Source organism: Chelonia mydas, chromosome 14 (genome assembly GCF_015237465.2).
Source record: "Chelonia mydas isolate rCheMyd1 chromosome 14, rCheMyd1.pri.v2, whole genome shotgun sequence".
NCBI classification, from domain to species: Eukaryota; Metazoa; Chordata; order Testudines; family Cheloniidae; genus Chelonia; species Chelonia mydas.
In genome coordinates, this window is record NC_051254.2 from 43,469,157 (window position 1) to 43,484,555 (window position 15,399).

General features: G+C 65.3%; 1 protein-coding gene across 1 annotated transcript; it reads right to left on the reverse strand.

Annotated features, from left to right (window-relative positions):
• Positions 1-989: 989 nt before the first annotated feature.
• On the reverse strand, positions 990-4,243 carry LOC102933531 (antigen-presenting glycoprotein CD1d2). The gene is given in 8 exon segments (XM_043527891.1): positions 990-1,373; positions 1,375-1,410; positions 1,497-1,596; positions 1,887-2,183; positions 2,524-2,827; positions 2,829-2,842; positions 3,381-3,659; positions 3,872-4,243. Coding segments are annotated over 8 exon segments (1,623 nt in total). The 5' UTR covers positions 4,203-4,243; the 3' UTR covers positions 990-1,111.
• Between the last annotated feature and the right edge of the window lie 11,156 nt (positions 4,244-15,399).

The window sequence follows — 15,399 nt, forward strand, 5'->3', positions numbered from 1 at the left end:
AGACAACCCCGTCTGCCCTTCACTCCTCGTCCCCAGCCAGCCCTCAACTGAAACTCCCCCCAGCCCCTCCTCCTCTGGGCTTTGTCCCTGTCCCAGGCCAGGAGGGCACCTGAGTCCTTTGTTCTCCAACCCTTTAGCTCTCACCTAGCAGGGCGGAAGGGCCAGGCCATCAATGGCCAGGAAACAGGGTGTCGGCCATTGTCTGTGTCCAGACCCCTGCACACACCTGCCCTCTAGGGCTCTGCAATGATCATACACCCTTACCCCACTGTCACGGAGTCCCTGGGCGATGCTCGGGAACTGCTCCCCATGAAGCCAGGCAGGACTCTGGGGAAGTCTCCTCTCTGGGAGCAGCCTGTCTGCAGGACACACAGCTCACACAGCTTCCACCTTCCTGGGTCTGACCTCGGAGCATTCAGCATCCTCTGCCTCTCCGTGCGCTTCCCACAGCCAGTCCGCTCAGGCGGGGCTCCTGGGGAAGCCAGAGGGTCCTGCACCCCAACTTCGCAGTCAGACGTGATTCTCAGCCAGCCAGTAAAACAGAGGTTTATTAGATGACAGGAACATGGTCTAACACAGAGCTTGTAGGTGCAGAGAATAGGACCCCTCAGCTGGGTCCATTCTAGGGGGCAGTGAGTGAGACAACCACGTCTGCACTTCACTCCATGTCCCAGCCAGTCCCAAACTGAAAACTCCCTCCAGCTCCTCCTCCCCTGGGCTTTGTCCCTTTCCCAGGCCAGGAGGTCACCTGATTCCTTTGTTCTCCAACCCTTTAGCTCTCACCTTGCAGGGGGGAAGGGCCCAGGCCATCAGTTGCCAGGAAACAGGGTGTCGGCCATTCTCTGTGTCCAGACTCCTGCACACACCTGCCCTCTAGGGCTCTGCAATGACCATACACCCTTACCCCACCCCCTAGATACTTAAGAACTGCATAGGGGAAACTGAGGCACCCCCACAATATTCGGAGGAAACATTAAGAACAGTCCCACTTCGTCACACCCACCCCCTAGATACTTAAGAACTGCCTAGGGGAAACTGAGGCACCCCCACACTATTCAGAGGAAACATTAAGAACAGTCCCACTTCGTCACAGCCCCACCCTGGAAGAAGTTTATTGGATGGCACAGGCCAGCACCGGCTTTCTGCAGATCCTGGATCCCAGCAATCCCATGGTGCCCGCAAATGTCCAACGTCCCCTGAACGTCCCAGAAGGAGAAGAATCCCACCCCCCACCCAGAGCCCCGATCTCCCAGGGCCCCGATCCAGTCCTGCCCTCGGGGCCCTCAGCCCTGGAGCCAGGCACGGATCCAGCCCCAAGGTCCATGTCCCCAGGAGACTGGCCGATGCCCACGCCTGGGCCGGTGCCGCCCTCAGGCCCTGGACTCTCCTGGTCTAACGTCCTGGTAGACTCTGGAAGGAGAGAGCAGAGGGGATGGGTTAGGGGGTGTATCAGCTCCCCAACCTCCACCCCCACCCCCGAGAGGGAGAGGACTCACCTGTGTCTGCTCCACCACAGCACCACGGCCACGGCGGCTACGGCCAGAGCCCCCAGGGTGATGCCCACGGCCAGGCCAGGGACCCAGCGCCTGCCCTGCTCTGTAAAATACAGGGGGTGACGCAGCGAGAACGAGCCCACTCCATACAGATCTCTCCACCCTGTCCCATTCGCGCTTCCTTCAGCCCCCACCCTGTTCCCGCACCCCAGTCCTGTCCCGTCCCCCTCAGCTCCTCCATCTTCTTCCCCCTGGTCCATCCCCCCACTCTCCCCTTCTACCTCCCTCCGCCCCAATCCCGCTGCTTGGACCCACCCCCGTCCCACTCAGGACGTGCAGGAAAAGCCCCCCGAGTCCATGACCGCACCCCCACCCCGCAGGACGTGCCCCTACCCCAGGGGATCAGCAGGCTCTGGCTCCCCAGGCTGCTGTGCTCCACCCGGCAGGCGTAGCTGTGCCCGTCGCCCGGCTCCACGGCCAGGGAGCTGCGCAGCTGGTAGGTGAGGTCCGCGTTGGGCAGGATCCCGCTGGAGCTCAGCCGCCCGCCTGGCGCCACCTCCTCCCCGTCCTGCAGCCAGGCCACGCGGATGGGCCGGGGGTAGAAACCGGTGACCCGGCAAACCAGCAGTAACGGCGCGGGGGTCCCGGCTGGGGGAGGCGCTCGGGCAAACACCACGGCGACCGGCCGCTCTGAGACAGGGGGAGAGAGACGGGGCGGGGGAGAGGGACGATTCAGTCTGAGTCTCAGGGACTCACTCGCCAAGCCCAGCTCCATCCCCTGGGGTCAGGCGTTCGCCGCTGTCCTGGCCAGACCACAATTCTGCCCCCTGCAGTTACCAGTGGTGAGGGAATCCCCCTTCACTTCCTGTCCTAAACGGCTGTGCAGTGCGGCTATGAAATGGCTACGGTGCTCCACCCCAGCTATAGCTGCATTTGTACACCAGGCAAGGGGTCCCTGGATAAACAGCCCCCGTGCCCCACCCCAGAGGTGGCTGCATCTCAGCGAGCAGGGAATGGTGACCAGCCTCACCTTGCCTCTCCAGAGACTCTTTCCCGTACGCGACAAACGTCCTGAGCAGATAGATGCAAGTTATTCTAAAAAAAACCTGAAGCCTGGCGGACGCGCTCTTATCCCAGTTGAGAAGGTCCCGGGCGTGGAGCGCCAGCTTATCCTCCGAACGAGCGACCCAGGTGCCCACGTCCACCTCAAAGCTCACGACGCCCTCGCCGTTCCCCGCAGCGTCATAGAATCCCCTCGAGGTGCCGTTGGGGTGCAGCTCGCAGCCGAGGGAGGCCTGGGTAACAAAGGGGTCTGGAGCAGGAAGGGCAGGGGGGATGAGGAGGGGCGTCTGGAGGTTACCCGGGGGGAGCAGAAATCGAGAGACGGGGGAATAAAGGTGCGTGATAGGTGCCATGAGGATGTTTGGCCACAAGACAGTGGCAGGATTGTGGGGTGGCTCTGGCTGGAGTTACGGGTACGTTGCCATTTCTGTTTAAAATTTATTGTTCGAAGTGCTCTGAGGCTCACGTGCAGCCCGACTGGCTCGAAAATCGCTGCGTTACATCGGGGCCTGAGGCAGAGGCTGTCGTGCAAATTTGGGGTCCCTTGGTCACGGGGTTCCTGAGATACAGACCCCCGCCCACATGACCTAATTTCAAAGGGTCAGGCTCCATGTCAGGAAAGACCCGGAGCCTCGGCTCAGGGAGTGGGACGCGGGGCCTTTCCCCTCTGGGGGCCACCGGCTCCAATCAGCCGAAGGGCCAGGGACTGGCTGTCTTTACCCCGCCGACACACTCAGTGGCTGTGTTGAGTGTGTCAGTTCTCAGCACACACCCCCCCTCCCAGTAGGTGTGGGGAGGGATCTCCTCAGCCCGCTCCGTACTCACAGCCCATTCCCTGCTGCTGAGCTATTCTGGTCACTGTGAGGATGAAGTCGGACAGGGAGCGATGGATCAGCAGCTCCACGTCCTGCCACTGCTTCGGGGTCAGGCCCTGCTGGGCCCAGGGCTGCAGGAAGCGGATCTGGCAGGTGCTGCAGTCCAGGGAGTGGGTCTCCAGGTCGCCCAGCAGGGCCATCAGCTCCATGTCCGCGGAGCTGGCGTTGTGGAATCGGGAGGTTAGGAGCACCCGGAGGGTGACAAACCCTGGGGGGACAGGAGGGAAGGCTGCAGGGGTGGGGGTAAGAGAAAACAAGTGGAGAACAAAGCGGGTGGGGAGAGAGATTAATGAGTCTCCCGGGCTCCAGAATCTCCCTGCAGACCCCTAACCCACCTCCCCCTCCTCCTTCACTAGCCCCAGGTGGTGCTGTCCCCCGCCCCGGCTTTACACCATCCCCACCCCCCCAGTAACAAAAATGGCGGGGGGGGTCCCCACTTACCGGCCCGGGCCCCCCATGCCCAGGGGAGGAGCAGCAGAGGGAGCAGCATCCTGGCAGGGGCAGCGGGACCCAGGCTGTGGCAGGTGTCAGGGCAGCGGGACGAGGGGCCCAGAGTCGCCCACATGCTGTAGGTTCCTACCCAGGGCACACCCCTCTCTGCCAACTTCTCTCTTTGTCTGTCTCTGCTCAGCTCCGTCCCCGCAGCTGCCAGCCCCGAGCCAATCAGGGCAGAGGGAGTCGGGGAGCGGAGGCAGCGCGGGAGGGGGATCCCCGACCGCAAGATCAGAACCAGGCCCTGTCCCCGGGTCAGTGCGTGTGACGCCCCCTCCATCTCCTCCAGCCTGGGGTACCACTGCTCCCAGCCCAGCCCCTAGCACCGCCCTGGGGCAATGGGGCCAGCCCTGTCTGCCCGGGGAGAGCCCCCTGCTGCCCCCCGGCCTGCTCCCTGCAGCCCAGCCCCTAGCGCCACCCTGGGGCTATGGGGCCAGCCCTGTCTGCCCGGGGAGAGCCCCCTGCTGCCCCCCGCCCTGCTCCCTGCAGCCCAGCCCCTAGCACCGCCCTGGGGCAATGGGGCCAGCCCTGTCTGCCCGGGGAGAGCCCCCTGCTGCCCCCCACCCCGCTCCCTGCAGCACGGCCCCCCAGTACCGCCCTGGGGCAATGGGGCCAGCCCTGTCTGCCCGGGGAGAGCCCCCTGCTGCCCCCCACCCTGCTCCCTGCAGCCCAGCCCCTAGCATCGCCCTGGGGCAATGGGGCCAGCCCTGACTGCCTGGGGAGAGCCCCCTGCTGCCCCCCGCCCCGCTCCCTGCAGCCCAGCCCCTAGCACCGCCCTGGGGCAATGGGGCCAGCCCTGGCTGCCCGGGGAGAGCCCCCTCCTGCCCCCCACCCCGCTCCCTGCAGCCCAGCCCCTAGCGCTGCCCTGGGGCAATGGGGCCAGCCCTGGCTGCCCGGGGAGAGCCCCCTCCTGCCCCCCACCCCGCTCCCTGCAGCCCAGCCCCTAGCGCTGCCCTGGGGCAATGGGGCCAGCCCTGGCTGCCCGGGGAGAGCCCCCTCCTGCCCCCCACCCCGCTCCCTGCAGCCCAGCCCCTAGCGCTGCCCTGGGGCAATGGGGCCAGCCCTGTCAGCCCGGGGAGAGCCCCCTCCTGCCCCCCACCCCGCTCCCTGCAGCCCAGCCCCTAGCGCCGCCCTGGGGCAATGGGGCCAGCCCTGGCTGCTCGGGGAAAGCACCCCCAGCTCAGAGCCAAATTCACCCTCAGCCAAACTAGGCAGGTACCCAGGGCTCGAATTCGTGGGGGGACCTAAAATTCTAGGCCAACATCCTGCTCCTCACCCCGCTGAGGGCCCCCCCCCCGCCCACAGCAGCAGCCTCAGCCCCTGCACCCCGAACCTGGGAGGGGAGATTTGAGGGGGGAGAGGGAGTCCATCCTCGTCACCCCACAGGGGGTCAGATGGGCTGGACCAGATGGAGGAAAGGACCCGGGGGTGGGGGACAAGATAGAGTGGAGGGGAGGGCAGAGCCTCCCCCACGCAAGCTGCCCCTCCCCCACTATCCCAGTGGCCCCTCCCTCTCCTAATAGCCCCTCCTTCTCCTGGCCCTCTTTCCTGTTAGGCCCTCCTGCTCATGAGCCCCTCCCTTGCTGTGACCCCACTTCCCCATTCTCCTCCCACAGCGCTGGGCGGTGGACAGGCTGGGGTGTTATTGTAGGGTCGCTGGGGAGCGCTGGGCTGTGGACAGGCTGGGGTGTTATTGTAGGGTCGCTGGGGAGCGCTGGGCGGTGGACAGGCTGGGGTGTTATTGTAGGGTCGCTGGGGAGCGCTGGGCGGTAGACAGGCTGGGGTGTTATTGTAGGGTCGCTGGGGAGCGCTGGGCTGTGGACAGGCTGGGGTGTTATTGTAGGGTCGCTGGGGAGCGCTGGGCTGTGGACAGGCTGGGGTGTTATTGTAGGGTCGCTGGGGAGCGCTGGGCCGTGGACAGGCTGGGGTGTTATTGTAGGGTCGCTGGGGAGTGCTGGGCGGTGGACAGGCTGGGGTGTTATTGTAGGGTTGCTGGGGAGTGCTGGGCTGTGGACAGGCTGGGGTGTTATTGTAGGGTTGCTGGGGAGCGCTGGGCGGTGGACAGGCTGGGGTGTTATTGTAGGGTCGCTGGGGAGCTCTGGGCTGTGGACAGGCTGGGGTGTTATTGTAGGGTCTCTGGGGAGCGCTGGGCCGTGGACAGGCTGGGGTGTTATTGTAGGGTCGCTGGGGAGCGCTGGGCGGTGGACAGGCTGGGGTGTTATTGTAGGGTCTCTGGGGAGCGCTGGGCCGTGGACAGGCTGGGGTGTTATCGTAGGGTCGCTGGGGAGCGCTGGGCCGTGGACAGGCTGGGGTGTTATTGTAGGGTCGCTGGGGAGCGCTGGGCTGTGGACAGGCTGGGGTGTTATTGTAGGGTCGCTGGGGAGCGCTGGGCTGTGGACAGGCTGGGGTGTTATTGTAGGGTCGCTGGGGAGCGCTGGGCGGTGGACAGGCTGGGGTGTTATTGTAGGGTCTCTGGGGAGCGCTGGGCCGTGGACAGGCTGGGGTGTTATTGTAGGGTCGCTGGGGAGCGCTGGGCGGTGGACAGGCTGGGGTGTTATTGTAGGGTCGCTGGGGAGCGCTGGGCGGTGGACAGGCTGGGGTGTTATCGTAGGGTCGCTGGGGAGCGCTGGGCGGTGGACAGGCTGGGGTGTTATTGTAGGGTCGCTGGGGAGCGCTGGGCCGTGGACAGGCTGGGGTGTTATTGTAGGGTCGCTGGGGAGCGCTGGGCTGTGGACAGGCTGGGGTGTTATTGTAGGGTCGCTGGGGAGTGCTGGGCGGTGGACAGGCTGGGGTGTTATTGTAGGGTTGCTGGGGAGCGCTGGGCTGTGGACAGGCTGGGGTGTTATTGTAGGGTCGCTGGGGGGCGGTGGAGAGGCTGGGGTGTTATTGTAGGGTCGCTGGGGAGCGCTGGGCTGTGGACAGGCTGGGGTGTTATTGTAGGGTCGCTGGGGAGTGCTGGGCGGTGGACAGGCTGGGGTGTTATTGTAGGGTTGCTGGGGAGTGCTGGGCTGTGGACAGGCTGGGGTGTTATTGTAGGGTCTCTGGGGAGCGCTGGGCGGTGGACGGGCTGGGGTGTTATTGTAGGGTTGCTGGGGAGTGCTGGGCTGTGGACAGGCTGGGGTGTTATTGTAGGGTCGCTGGGGAGTGCTGGGCGGTGGACAGGCTGGGGTGTTATTGTAGGGTCGCTGGGGAGCGCTGGGCGGTGGACAGGCTGGGGTGTTATTGTAGGGTTGCTGGGGAGCGCTGGGCGGTGGACAGGCTGGGGTGTTATTGTAGGGTCGCTGGGGAGCGCTGGGCTGTGGACAGGCTGGGGTGTTATTGTAGGGTCGCTGGGGAGCGCTGGGCTGTGGACAGGCTGGGGTGTTATTGTAGGGTCTCTGGGGAGCGCTGGGCAGTGGACAGGCTGGGGTGTTATTGTAGGGTCGCTGGGGAGCGCTGGGCTGTGGACAGGCTGGGATGTTATTGTAGGGTCGCTGGGGAGCGCTGGGCGGTGGGCAGGCTGGGGTGTTATTGTAGGGTCGCTGGGGAGCGCTGGGCGGTGGACAGGCTGGGGTGTTATTGTAGGGTCGCTGGGGAGCGCTGGGCCGTGGACAGGCTGGGGTGTTATTGTAGGGTCGCTGGGGAGCGCTGGGCCGTGGACAGGCTGGGGTGTTATCGTAGGGTCGCTGGGGAGCGCTGGGCTGTGGACAGGCTGGGGTGTTATTGTAGGGTCGCTGGGGAGCGCTGGGCTGTGGACAGGCTGGGGTGTTATTGTAGGGTCTCTGGGGAGCGCTGGGCCGTGGACAGGCTGGGGTGTTATTGTAGGGTCGCTGGGGAGCGCTGGGCTGTGGACAGGCTGGGGTGTTATTGTAGGGTCTCTGGGGAGCGCTGGGCCGTGGACAGGCTGGGGTGTTATTGCAGGGTCGCTGGGGAGCGCTGGGCGGTGGACAGGCTGGGGTGTTATTGTAGGGTCGCTGGGGAGTGCTGGGCTGTGGACAGGCTGGGGTGTTATTGTAGGGTCGCTGGGGAGTGCTGGGCTGTGGACGGGCTGGGGTGTTATTGTAGGGTCGCTGGGGAGCGCTGGGCTGTGGACAGGCTGGGGTGTTATCGTAGGGTCGCTGGGGAGCGCTGGGCTGTGGACAGGCTGGGGTGTTATCGTAGGGTCGCTGGGAGCGCTGGGCGGTGGACAGGCTGGGGTGTTATTGTAGGGTCGCTGGGGAGCGCTGGGCGGTGGACGGGCTGGGGTGTTATTGTAGGGTCGCTGGGGAGCGCTGGGCTGTGGACAGGCTGGGGTGTTATCGTAGGGTCGCTGGGGAGCTCTGGGCTGTGGACAGGCTGGGATGTTATCGTAGGGTCGCTGGGGAGCGCTGGGCGGTGGACAGGCTGGGGTGTTATTGTAGGGTCGCTGGGGAGCGCTGGGCTGTGGACAGGCTGGGGTGTTATTGTAGGGTCGCTGGGGAGCGCTGGGCTGTGGAGAGGCTGGGGTGTTATTGTAGGGTCGCTGGGGAGCGCTGGGGTGTGGACGGGCTGGGGTGTTATTGTAGGGTCGCTGGGGAGCGCTGGGCTGTGGAGAGGCTGGGGTGTTATTGTAGGGTCGCTGGGGAGCGCTGGGCGGTGGACAGGCTGGGGTGTTATCGTAGGGTCGCTGGGGAGCGCTGGGCTGTGGACAGGCTGGGATGTTATTGTAGGGTCGCTGGGGAGTGCTGGGCGGTGGACAGGCTGGGGTGTTATTGTAGGGTCTCTGGGGAGCGCTGGGCGGTGGACAGGCTGGGGTGTTATCGTAGGGTCGCTGGGGAGCGCTGGGCGGTGGACAGGCTGGGGTGTTATTGTAGGGTCGCTGGGGAGCGCTGGGCCGTGGACAGGCTGGGGTGTTATCGTAGGGTCGCTGGGGAGCGCTGGGCTGTGGACAGGCTGGGGTGTTATTGTAGGGTCGTTGGGGAGCGCTGGGCTGTGGAGAGGCTGGGGTGTTATCGTAGGGTTGCTGAGGAGCGCTGGGCGGTGGACAGGCTGGGGTGTTATTGTAGGGTCGCTGGGGAGCGCTGGGCGGTGGACAGGCTGGGATGTTATTGTAGGGTCGCTGGGGAGCTCTGGGCTGTGGACAGGCTGGGGTGTTATCGTAGGGTCGCTGGGGAGCGCTGGGCCGTGGACAGGCTGGGGTGTTATTGTAGGGTCGCTGGGGAGCGCTGGGCTGTGGACAGGCTGGGGTGTTATTGTAGGGTCGCTGGGGAGCGCTGGGCTGTGGACAGGCTGGGGTGTTATCGTAGGGTCGCTGGGGAGCACTGGGCCGTGGACAGGCTGGGGTGTTATTGTAGGGTTGCTGAGGAGCGCTGGGCGGTGGACAGGCTGGGGTGTTATTGTAGGGTCGCTGGGGAGCGCTGGGCGGTGGACAGGCTGGGGTGTTATTGTAGGGTCGCTGGGGAGCGCTGGGCTGTGGACAGGCTGGGGTGTTATTGTAGGGTCGCTGGGGAGTGCTGGGCTGTGGACAGGCTGGGGTGTTATTGTAGGGTCGCTGGGGAGCGCTGGGCGGTGGACAGGCTGGGGTGTTATTGTAGGGTCGCTGGGGAGCGCTGGGCCGTGGACAGGCTGGGGTGTTATTGTAGGGTCGCTGGGGAGCGCTGGGCCGTGGACAGGCTGGGGTGTTATTGTAGGGTCGCTGGGGAGCGCTGGGCTGTGGACAGGCTGGGGTGTTATTGTAGGGTCGCTGGGGAGCGCTGGGCCGTGGACAGGCTGGGGTGTTATTGTAGGGTCGCTGGGGAGCGCTGGGCGGTGGACAGGCTGGGGTGTTATTGTAGGGTCGCTGGGGAGCGCTGGGCGGTGGACGGGCTGGGGTGTTATTGTAGGGTCGCTGGGGAGCGCTGGGCTGTGGACAGGCTGGGGTGTTATTGTAGGGTCTCTGGGGAGCGCTGGGCGGTGGACAGGCTGGGGTGTTATTGTAGGGTCGCTGGGGAGCGCTGGGGTGTGGACGGGCTGGGGTGTTATTGTAGGGTCGCTGGGGAGCGCTGGGCGGTGGAGAGGCTGGGGTGTTATTGTAGGGTCTCTGGGGAGCGCTGGGCGGTGGACAGGCTGGGGTGTTATTATAGGGTCTCTGGGGAGCGCTGGGCGGTGGACAGGCTGGGGTGTTATCGTAGGGTCGCTGGGGAGCACTGGGCCGTGGACAGGCTGGGGTGTTATTGTAGGGTCGCTGGGGAGCGCTGGGCGGTGGACAGGCTGGGGTGCTATCGTAGGGTCTCTGGGGAGCACTGGGCCGTGGACAGGCTGGGGTGTTATTGTAGGGTCGCTGGGGAGCGCTGGGCTGTGGACAGGCTGGGGTGTTATTGTAGGGTCGCTGGGGAGCGCTGGGCTGTGGACAGGCTGGGGTGTTATTGTAGGGTCTCTGGGGAGCGCTGGGCGGTGGACAGGCTGGGGTGTTATTGTAGGGTCGCTGGGGAGCGCTGGGCTGTGGACAGGCTGGGGTGTTATTGTAGGGTCGCTGGGGAGCGCTGGGCTGTGGACAGGCTGGGGTGTTATTGTAGGGTCTCTGGGGAGCGCTGGGCGGTGGACAGGCTGGGGTGTTATTGTAGGGTCGCTGGGGAGCGCTGGGCTGTGGACAGGCTGGGGTGTTATTGTAGGGTCTCTGGAGAGCGCTGGACCGTGGACAGGCTGGGGTGTTATTGTAGGGTCGCTGGGGAGTGCTGGGCGGTGGACAGGCTGGGGTGTTATTGTAGGGTCTCTGGGGAGCGCTGGGCGGTGGACAGGCTGGGGTGTTATCGTAGGGTCGCTGGGGCGTGCTGGGCGGTGGACAGGCTGGGGTGTTTTTGTAGGGTTGCTGGGGAGCGCTGGGCTGTGGACAGGCTGGGGTGTTATTGTAGGGTCGCTGGGGAGCGCTGGGCTGTGGACAGGCTGGGGTGTTATTGTAGGGTCTCTGGGGAGCGCTGGGCGGTGGACAGGCTGGGGTGTTATTGTAGGGTCGCTGGGGCGTGCTGGGCGGTGGACAGGCTGGGGTGTTTTTGTAGGGTTGCTGGGGAGCGCTGGGCTGTGGACAGGCTGGGGTGTTATTGTAGGGTCGCTGGGGAGCGCTGGGCCGTGGACAGGCTGGGGTGTTATTGTAGGGTCGCTGGGGAGCGCTGGGCCGTGGACAGGCTGGGGTGTTATTGTAGGGTCGCTGGGGAGCGCTGGGCGGTGGACAGGCTGGGGTGTTATTGTAGGGTCGCTGGGGAGCGCTGGGCTGTGGACAGGCTGGGGTGTTATTGTAGGGTCGCTGGGGAGCGCTGGGCCGTGGACAGGCTGGGGTGTTATTGTAGGGTCGCTGGGGAGCGCTGGGCTGTGGACAGGCTGGGGTGTTATTGTAGGGTCGCTGGGGAGTGCTGGGCTGTGGACAGGCTGGGGTGTTATTGTAGGGTCGCTGGGGAGCGCTGGGCCGTGGACAGGCTGGGGTGTTATTGTAGGGTCGCTGGGGAGCGCTGGGCTGTGGACAGGCCGGGGTGTTATTGTAGGGTCGCTGGGGAGCGCTGGGCGGTGGACAGGCTGGGGTGTTATTGTAGGGTCGCTGGGGAGCGCTGGGCCGTGGACAGGCTGGGGTGTTATTGTAGGGTCGCTGGGGAGCGCTGGGCTGTGGACAGGCTGGGGTGTTATTGTAGGGTCGCTGGGGAGCGCTGGGCCGTGGACAGGCTGGGGTGTTTTTGTAGGGTTGCTGGGGAGCGCTGGGCTGTGGACAGGCTGGGGTGTTATTGTAGGGTCTCTGGGGAGCGCTGGGCTGTGGACAGGCTGGGGTGTTATTGTAGGGTCGCTGGGGAGCGCTGGGCGGTGGACAGGCTGGGGTGTTATCGTAGGGTCTCTGGGGAGCGCTGGGCTGTGGACAGGCTGGGGTGTTATTGTAGGGTCGCTGGGGAGCGCTGGGCTGTGGACAGGCTGGGGTGTTATCGTAGGGTCGCTGGGGAGCGCTGGGCTGTGGAGAGGCTGGGGTGTTATCGTAGGGTCGCTGGGGAGCGCTGGGCTGTGGAGAGGCTGGGGTGTTATTGTAGGGTCGCTGGGGAGCGCTGGGCTGTGGACAGGCTGGGGTGTTATTGTAGGGTTGCTGAGGAGCGCTGGGCGGTGGACAGGCTGGGTTGTTATTGTAGGGTCTCTGGGGAGCTCTGGGGCTGTGGACAGGCTGGGGTGTTATTGTAGGGTCGCTGGGGAGCTCTGGGGCTGTGGACAGGCTGGGGTGTTATTGTAGGGTCGCTGGGGAGCTCTGGGCGGTGGACAGGCTGGGGTGTTATTGTAGGGTTCCTGAGGAGCGCTGGGCGGTGGACAGGCTGGGTTGTTATTGTAGGGTCGCTGGGGAGCGCTGGGCGGTGGACGGGCTGGGGTGTTATTGTAGGGTCGCTGGGGAGCGCTGGGTGGTGGACAGGCTGGGGTGTTATTGTAGGGTCGCTGGGGAGCGCTGGGCTGTGGACAGGCTGGGGTGTTATTGTAGGGTCGCTGGGGAGCGCTGGGTGGTGGACAGGGTGGGGTGTTATCGTAGGGTCGCTGGGGAGCGCTGGGCGGTGGACAGGCTGGGGTGTTATTGTAGGGTCTCTGGGGAGCGCTGGGCGGTGGACAGGCTGGGATGTTATTGTAGGGTCGCTGGGGAGCGCTGGGCTGTGGACAGGCTGGGGTGTTATTGTAGGGTCGCTGGGGAGCGCTGGGCGGTGGACAGGCTGGGGTGTTATTGTAGGGTCGCTGGGGAGCGCTGGGCTGTGGACAGGCTGGGGTGTTATTGTAGGGTCGCTGGGGAGCGCTGGGTGGTGGACAGGCTGGGGTGTTATTGTAGGGTTGCTGGGGAGCGCTGGGCTGGGGACAGGCTGGGGTGTTATTGTAGGGTCGCTGGGGAGCGCTGGGCGGTGGACGGGCTGGGGTGTTATTGTAGGGTCGCTGGGGAGCACTGGGCTGTGGACAGGCTGGGGTGTTATTGTAGCGTCGCTGGGGAGCGCTGGGCGGTGGACAGGCTGGGGTGTTATTGTAGGGTCGCTGGGGAGCGCTGGGCCGTGGACAGGCTGGGGTGTTATTGTAGGGTCGCTGGGGAGCGCTGGGCCGTGGACAGGCTGGGGTGTTATTGTAGGGTCGCTGGGGAGCGCTGGGCTGTGGACAGGCTGGGGTGTTATTGTAGGGTCGCTGGGGAGCGCTGGGCTGTGGACAGGCTGGGGTGTTATTGTAGGGTCGCTGGGGAGCGCTGGGCGGTGGACAGGCTGGGGTGTTATTGTAGGGTCGCTGGGGAGCGCTGGGCCGTGGACAGGCTGGGGTGTTATTGTAGGGTCGCTGGGGAGCGCTGGGCCGTGGACAGGCCGGGGGTGTTATTGTAGGGTCGCTGGGGAGCGCTGGGCCGTGGACAGGCTGGGGTGTTATTGTAGGGTCGCTGGGGAGCGCTGGGCCGTGGACAGGCTGGGGTGTTATTGTAGGGTCGCTGGGGAGCGCTGGGCCGTGGACAGGCTGGGGTGTTATTGTAGGGTCGCTGGGGAGCGCTGGGCCGTGGACAGGCTGGGGTGTTATTGTAGGGTCGCTGGGGAGCGCTGGGCCGTGGACAGGCTGGGGTGTTATTGTAGGGTCGCTGGGGAGCGCTGGGCCGTGGACAGGCTGGGGTGTTATTGTAGGGTCGCTGGGGAGCGCTGGGCCGTGGACAGGCTGGGGTGTTATTGTAGGGTCGCTGGGGAGCTCTGGGCGGTGGACAGGCTGGGGTGTTATTGTAGGGTTCCTGAGGAGCGCTGGGCGGTGGACAGGCTGGGTTGTTATTGTAGGGTCGCTGGGGAGCGCTGGGCGGTGGACGGGCTGGGGTGTTATTGTAGGGTCGCTGGGGAGCGCTGGGTGGTGGACAGGCTGGGGTGTTATTGTAGGGTCGCTGGGGAGCGCTGGGCTGTGGACAGGCTGGGGTGTTATTGTAGGGTCGCTGGGGAGCGCTGGGTGGTGGACAGGGTGGGGTGTTATCGTAGGGTCGCTGGGGAGCGCTGGGCGGTGGACAGGCTGGGGTGTTATTGTAGGGTCTCTGGGGAGCGCTGGGCGGTGGACAGGCTGGGATGTTATTGTAGGGTCGCTGGGGAGCGCTGGGCTGTGGACAGGCTGGGGTGTTATTGTAGGGTCGCTGGGGAGCGCTGGGTGGTGGACAGGCTGGGGTGTTATTGTAGGGTCGCTGGGGAGCGCTGGGCTGTGGACAGGCTGGGGTGTTATTGTAGGGTCGCTGGGGAGCGCTGGGTGGTGGACAGGCTGGGGTGTTATTGTAGGGTTGCTGGGGAGCGCTGGGCTGGGGACAGGCTGGGGTGTTATTGTAGGGTCGCTGGGGAGTGCTGGGCTGTGGACAGGCTGGGGTGTTATTGTAGGGTCGCTGGGGAGCGCTGGGCGGTGGACAGGCTGGGGTGTTATTGTAGGGTCGCTGGGGAGCGCTGGGCGGTGGACGGGCTGGGGTGTTATTGTAGGGTCGCTGGGGAGCACTGGGCTGTGGACAGGCTGGGGTGTTATTGTAGCGTCGCTGGGGAGCGCTGGGCGGTGGACAGGCTGGGGTGTTATTGTAGGGTCGCTGGGGAGCGCTGGGCCGTGGACAGGCTGGGGTGTTATTGTAGGGTCGCTGGGGAGCGCTGGGCCGTGGACAGGCTGGGGTGTTATTGTAGGGTCGCTGGGGAGCGCTGGGCTGTGGACAGGCTGGGGTGTTATTGTAGGGTCGCTGGGGAGCGCTGGGCTGTGGACAGGCTGGGGTGTTATTGTAGGGTCGCTGGGGAGCGCTGGGCGGTGGACAGGCTGGGGTGTTATTGTAGGGTCGCTGGGGAGCGCTGGGCCGTGGACAGGCTGGGGTGTTATTGTAGGGTCGCTGGGGAGCGCTGGGCCGTGGACAGGCCGGGGGTGTTATTGTAGGGTCGCTGGGGAGCGCTGGGCCGTGGACAGGCTGGGGTGTTATTGTAGGGTCGCTGGGGAGCGCTGGGCCGTGGACAGGCTGGGGTGTTATTGTAGGGTCGCTGGGGAGCGCTGGGCTGTGGACAGGCTGGGGTGTTATTGTAGGGTCGCTGGGGAGCGCTGGGCCGGTGGACAGGCTGGGGTGTTATTGTAGGGTCGCTGGGGAGCGCTGGGCCGTGGACAGGCTGGGGTGTTATTGTAGGGTCGCTGGGGAGCGCTGGGCCGTGGACAGGCTGGGGTGTTATTGTAGGGTCGCTGGGGAGCGCTGGGCGGTGGACAGGCTGGGGTGTTTTTGTAGGGTTGCTGGGGAGCGCTGGGCTGTGGACAGGCTGGGGTGTTATTGTAGGGTCTCTGGGGAGCGCTGGGCTGTGGACAGGCTGGGGTGTTATTGTAGGGTCGCTGGGGAGCGCTGGGCGGTGGACGGGCTGGGGTGTTATTGTAGGGTCGCTGGGGAGCGCTGGGCTGTGGACAGGCTGGGGTGTTATTGTAGGGTCGCTGGGGAGCGCTGGGCTGTGGACAGGCTGGGGTGTTATTGTAGGGTCGCTGGGGAGCGCTGGGCTGTGGACAGGCTGGGGTGTTATTGTAGGGTCGCTGGGGAGCGCTGGGCTGTGGACAGGCTGGGG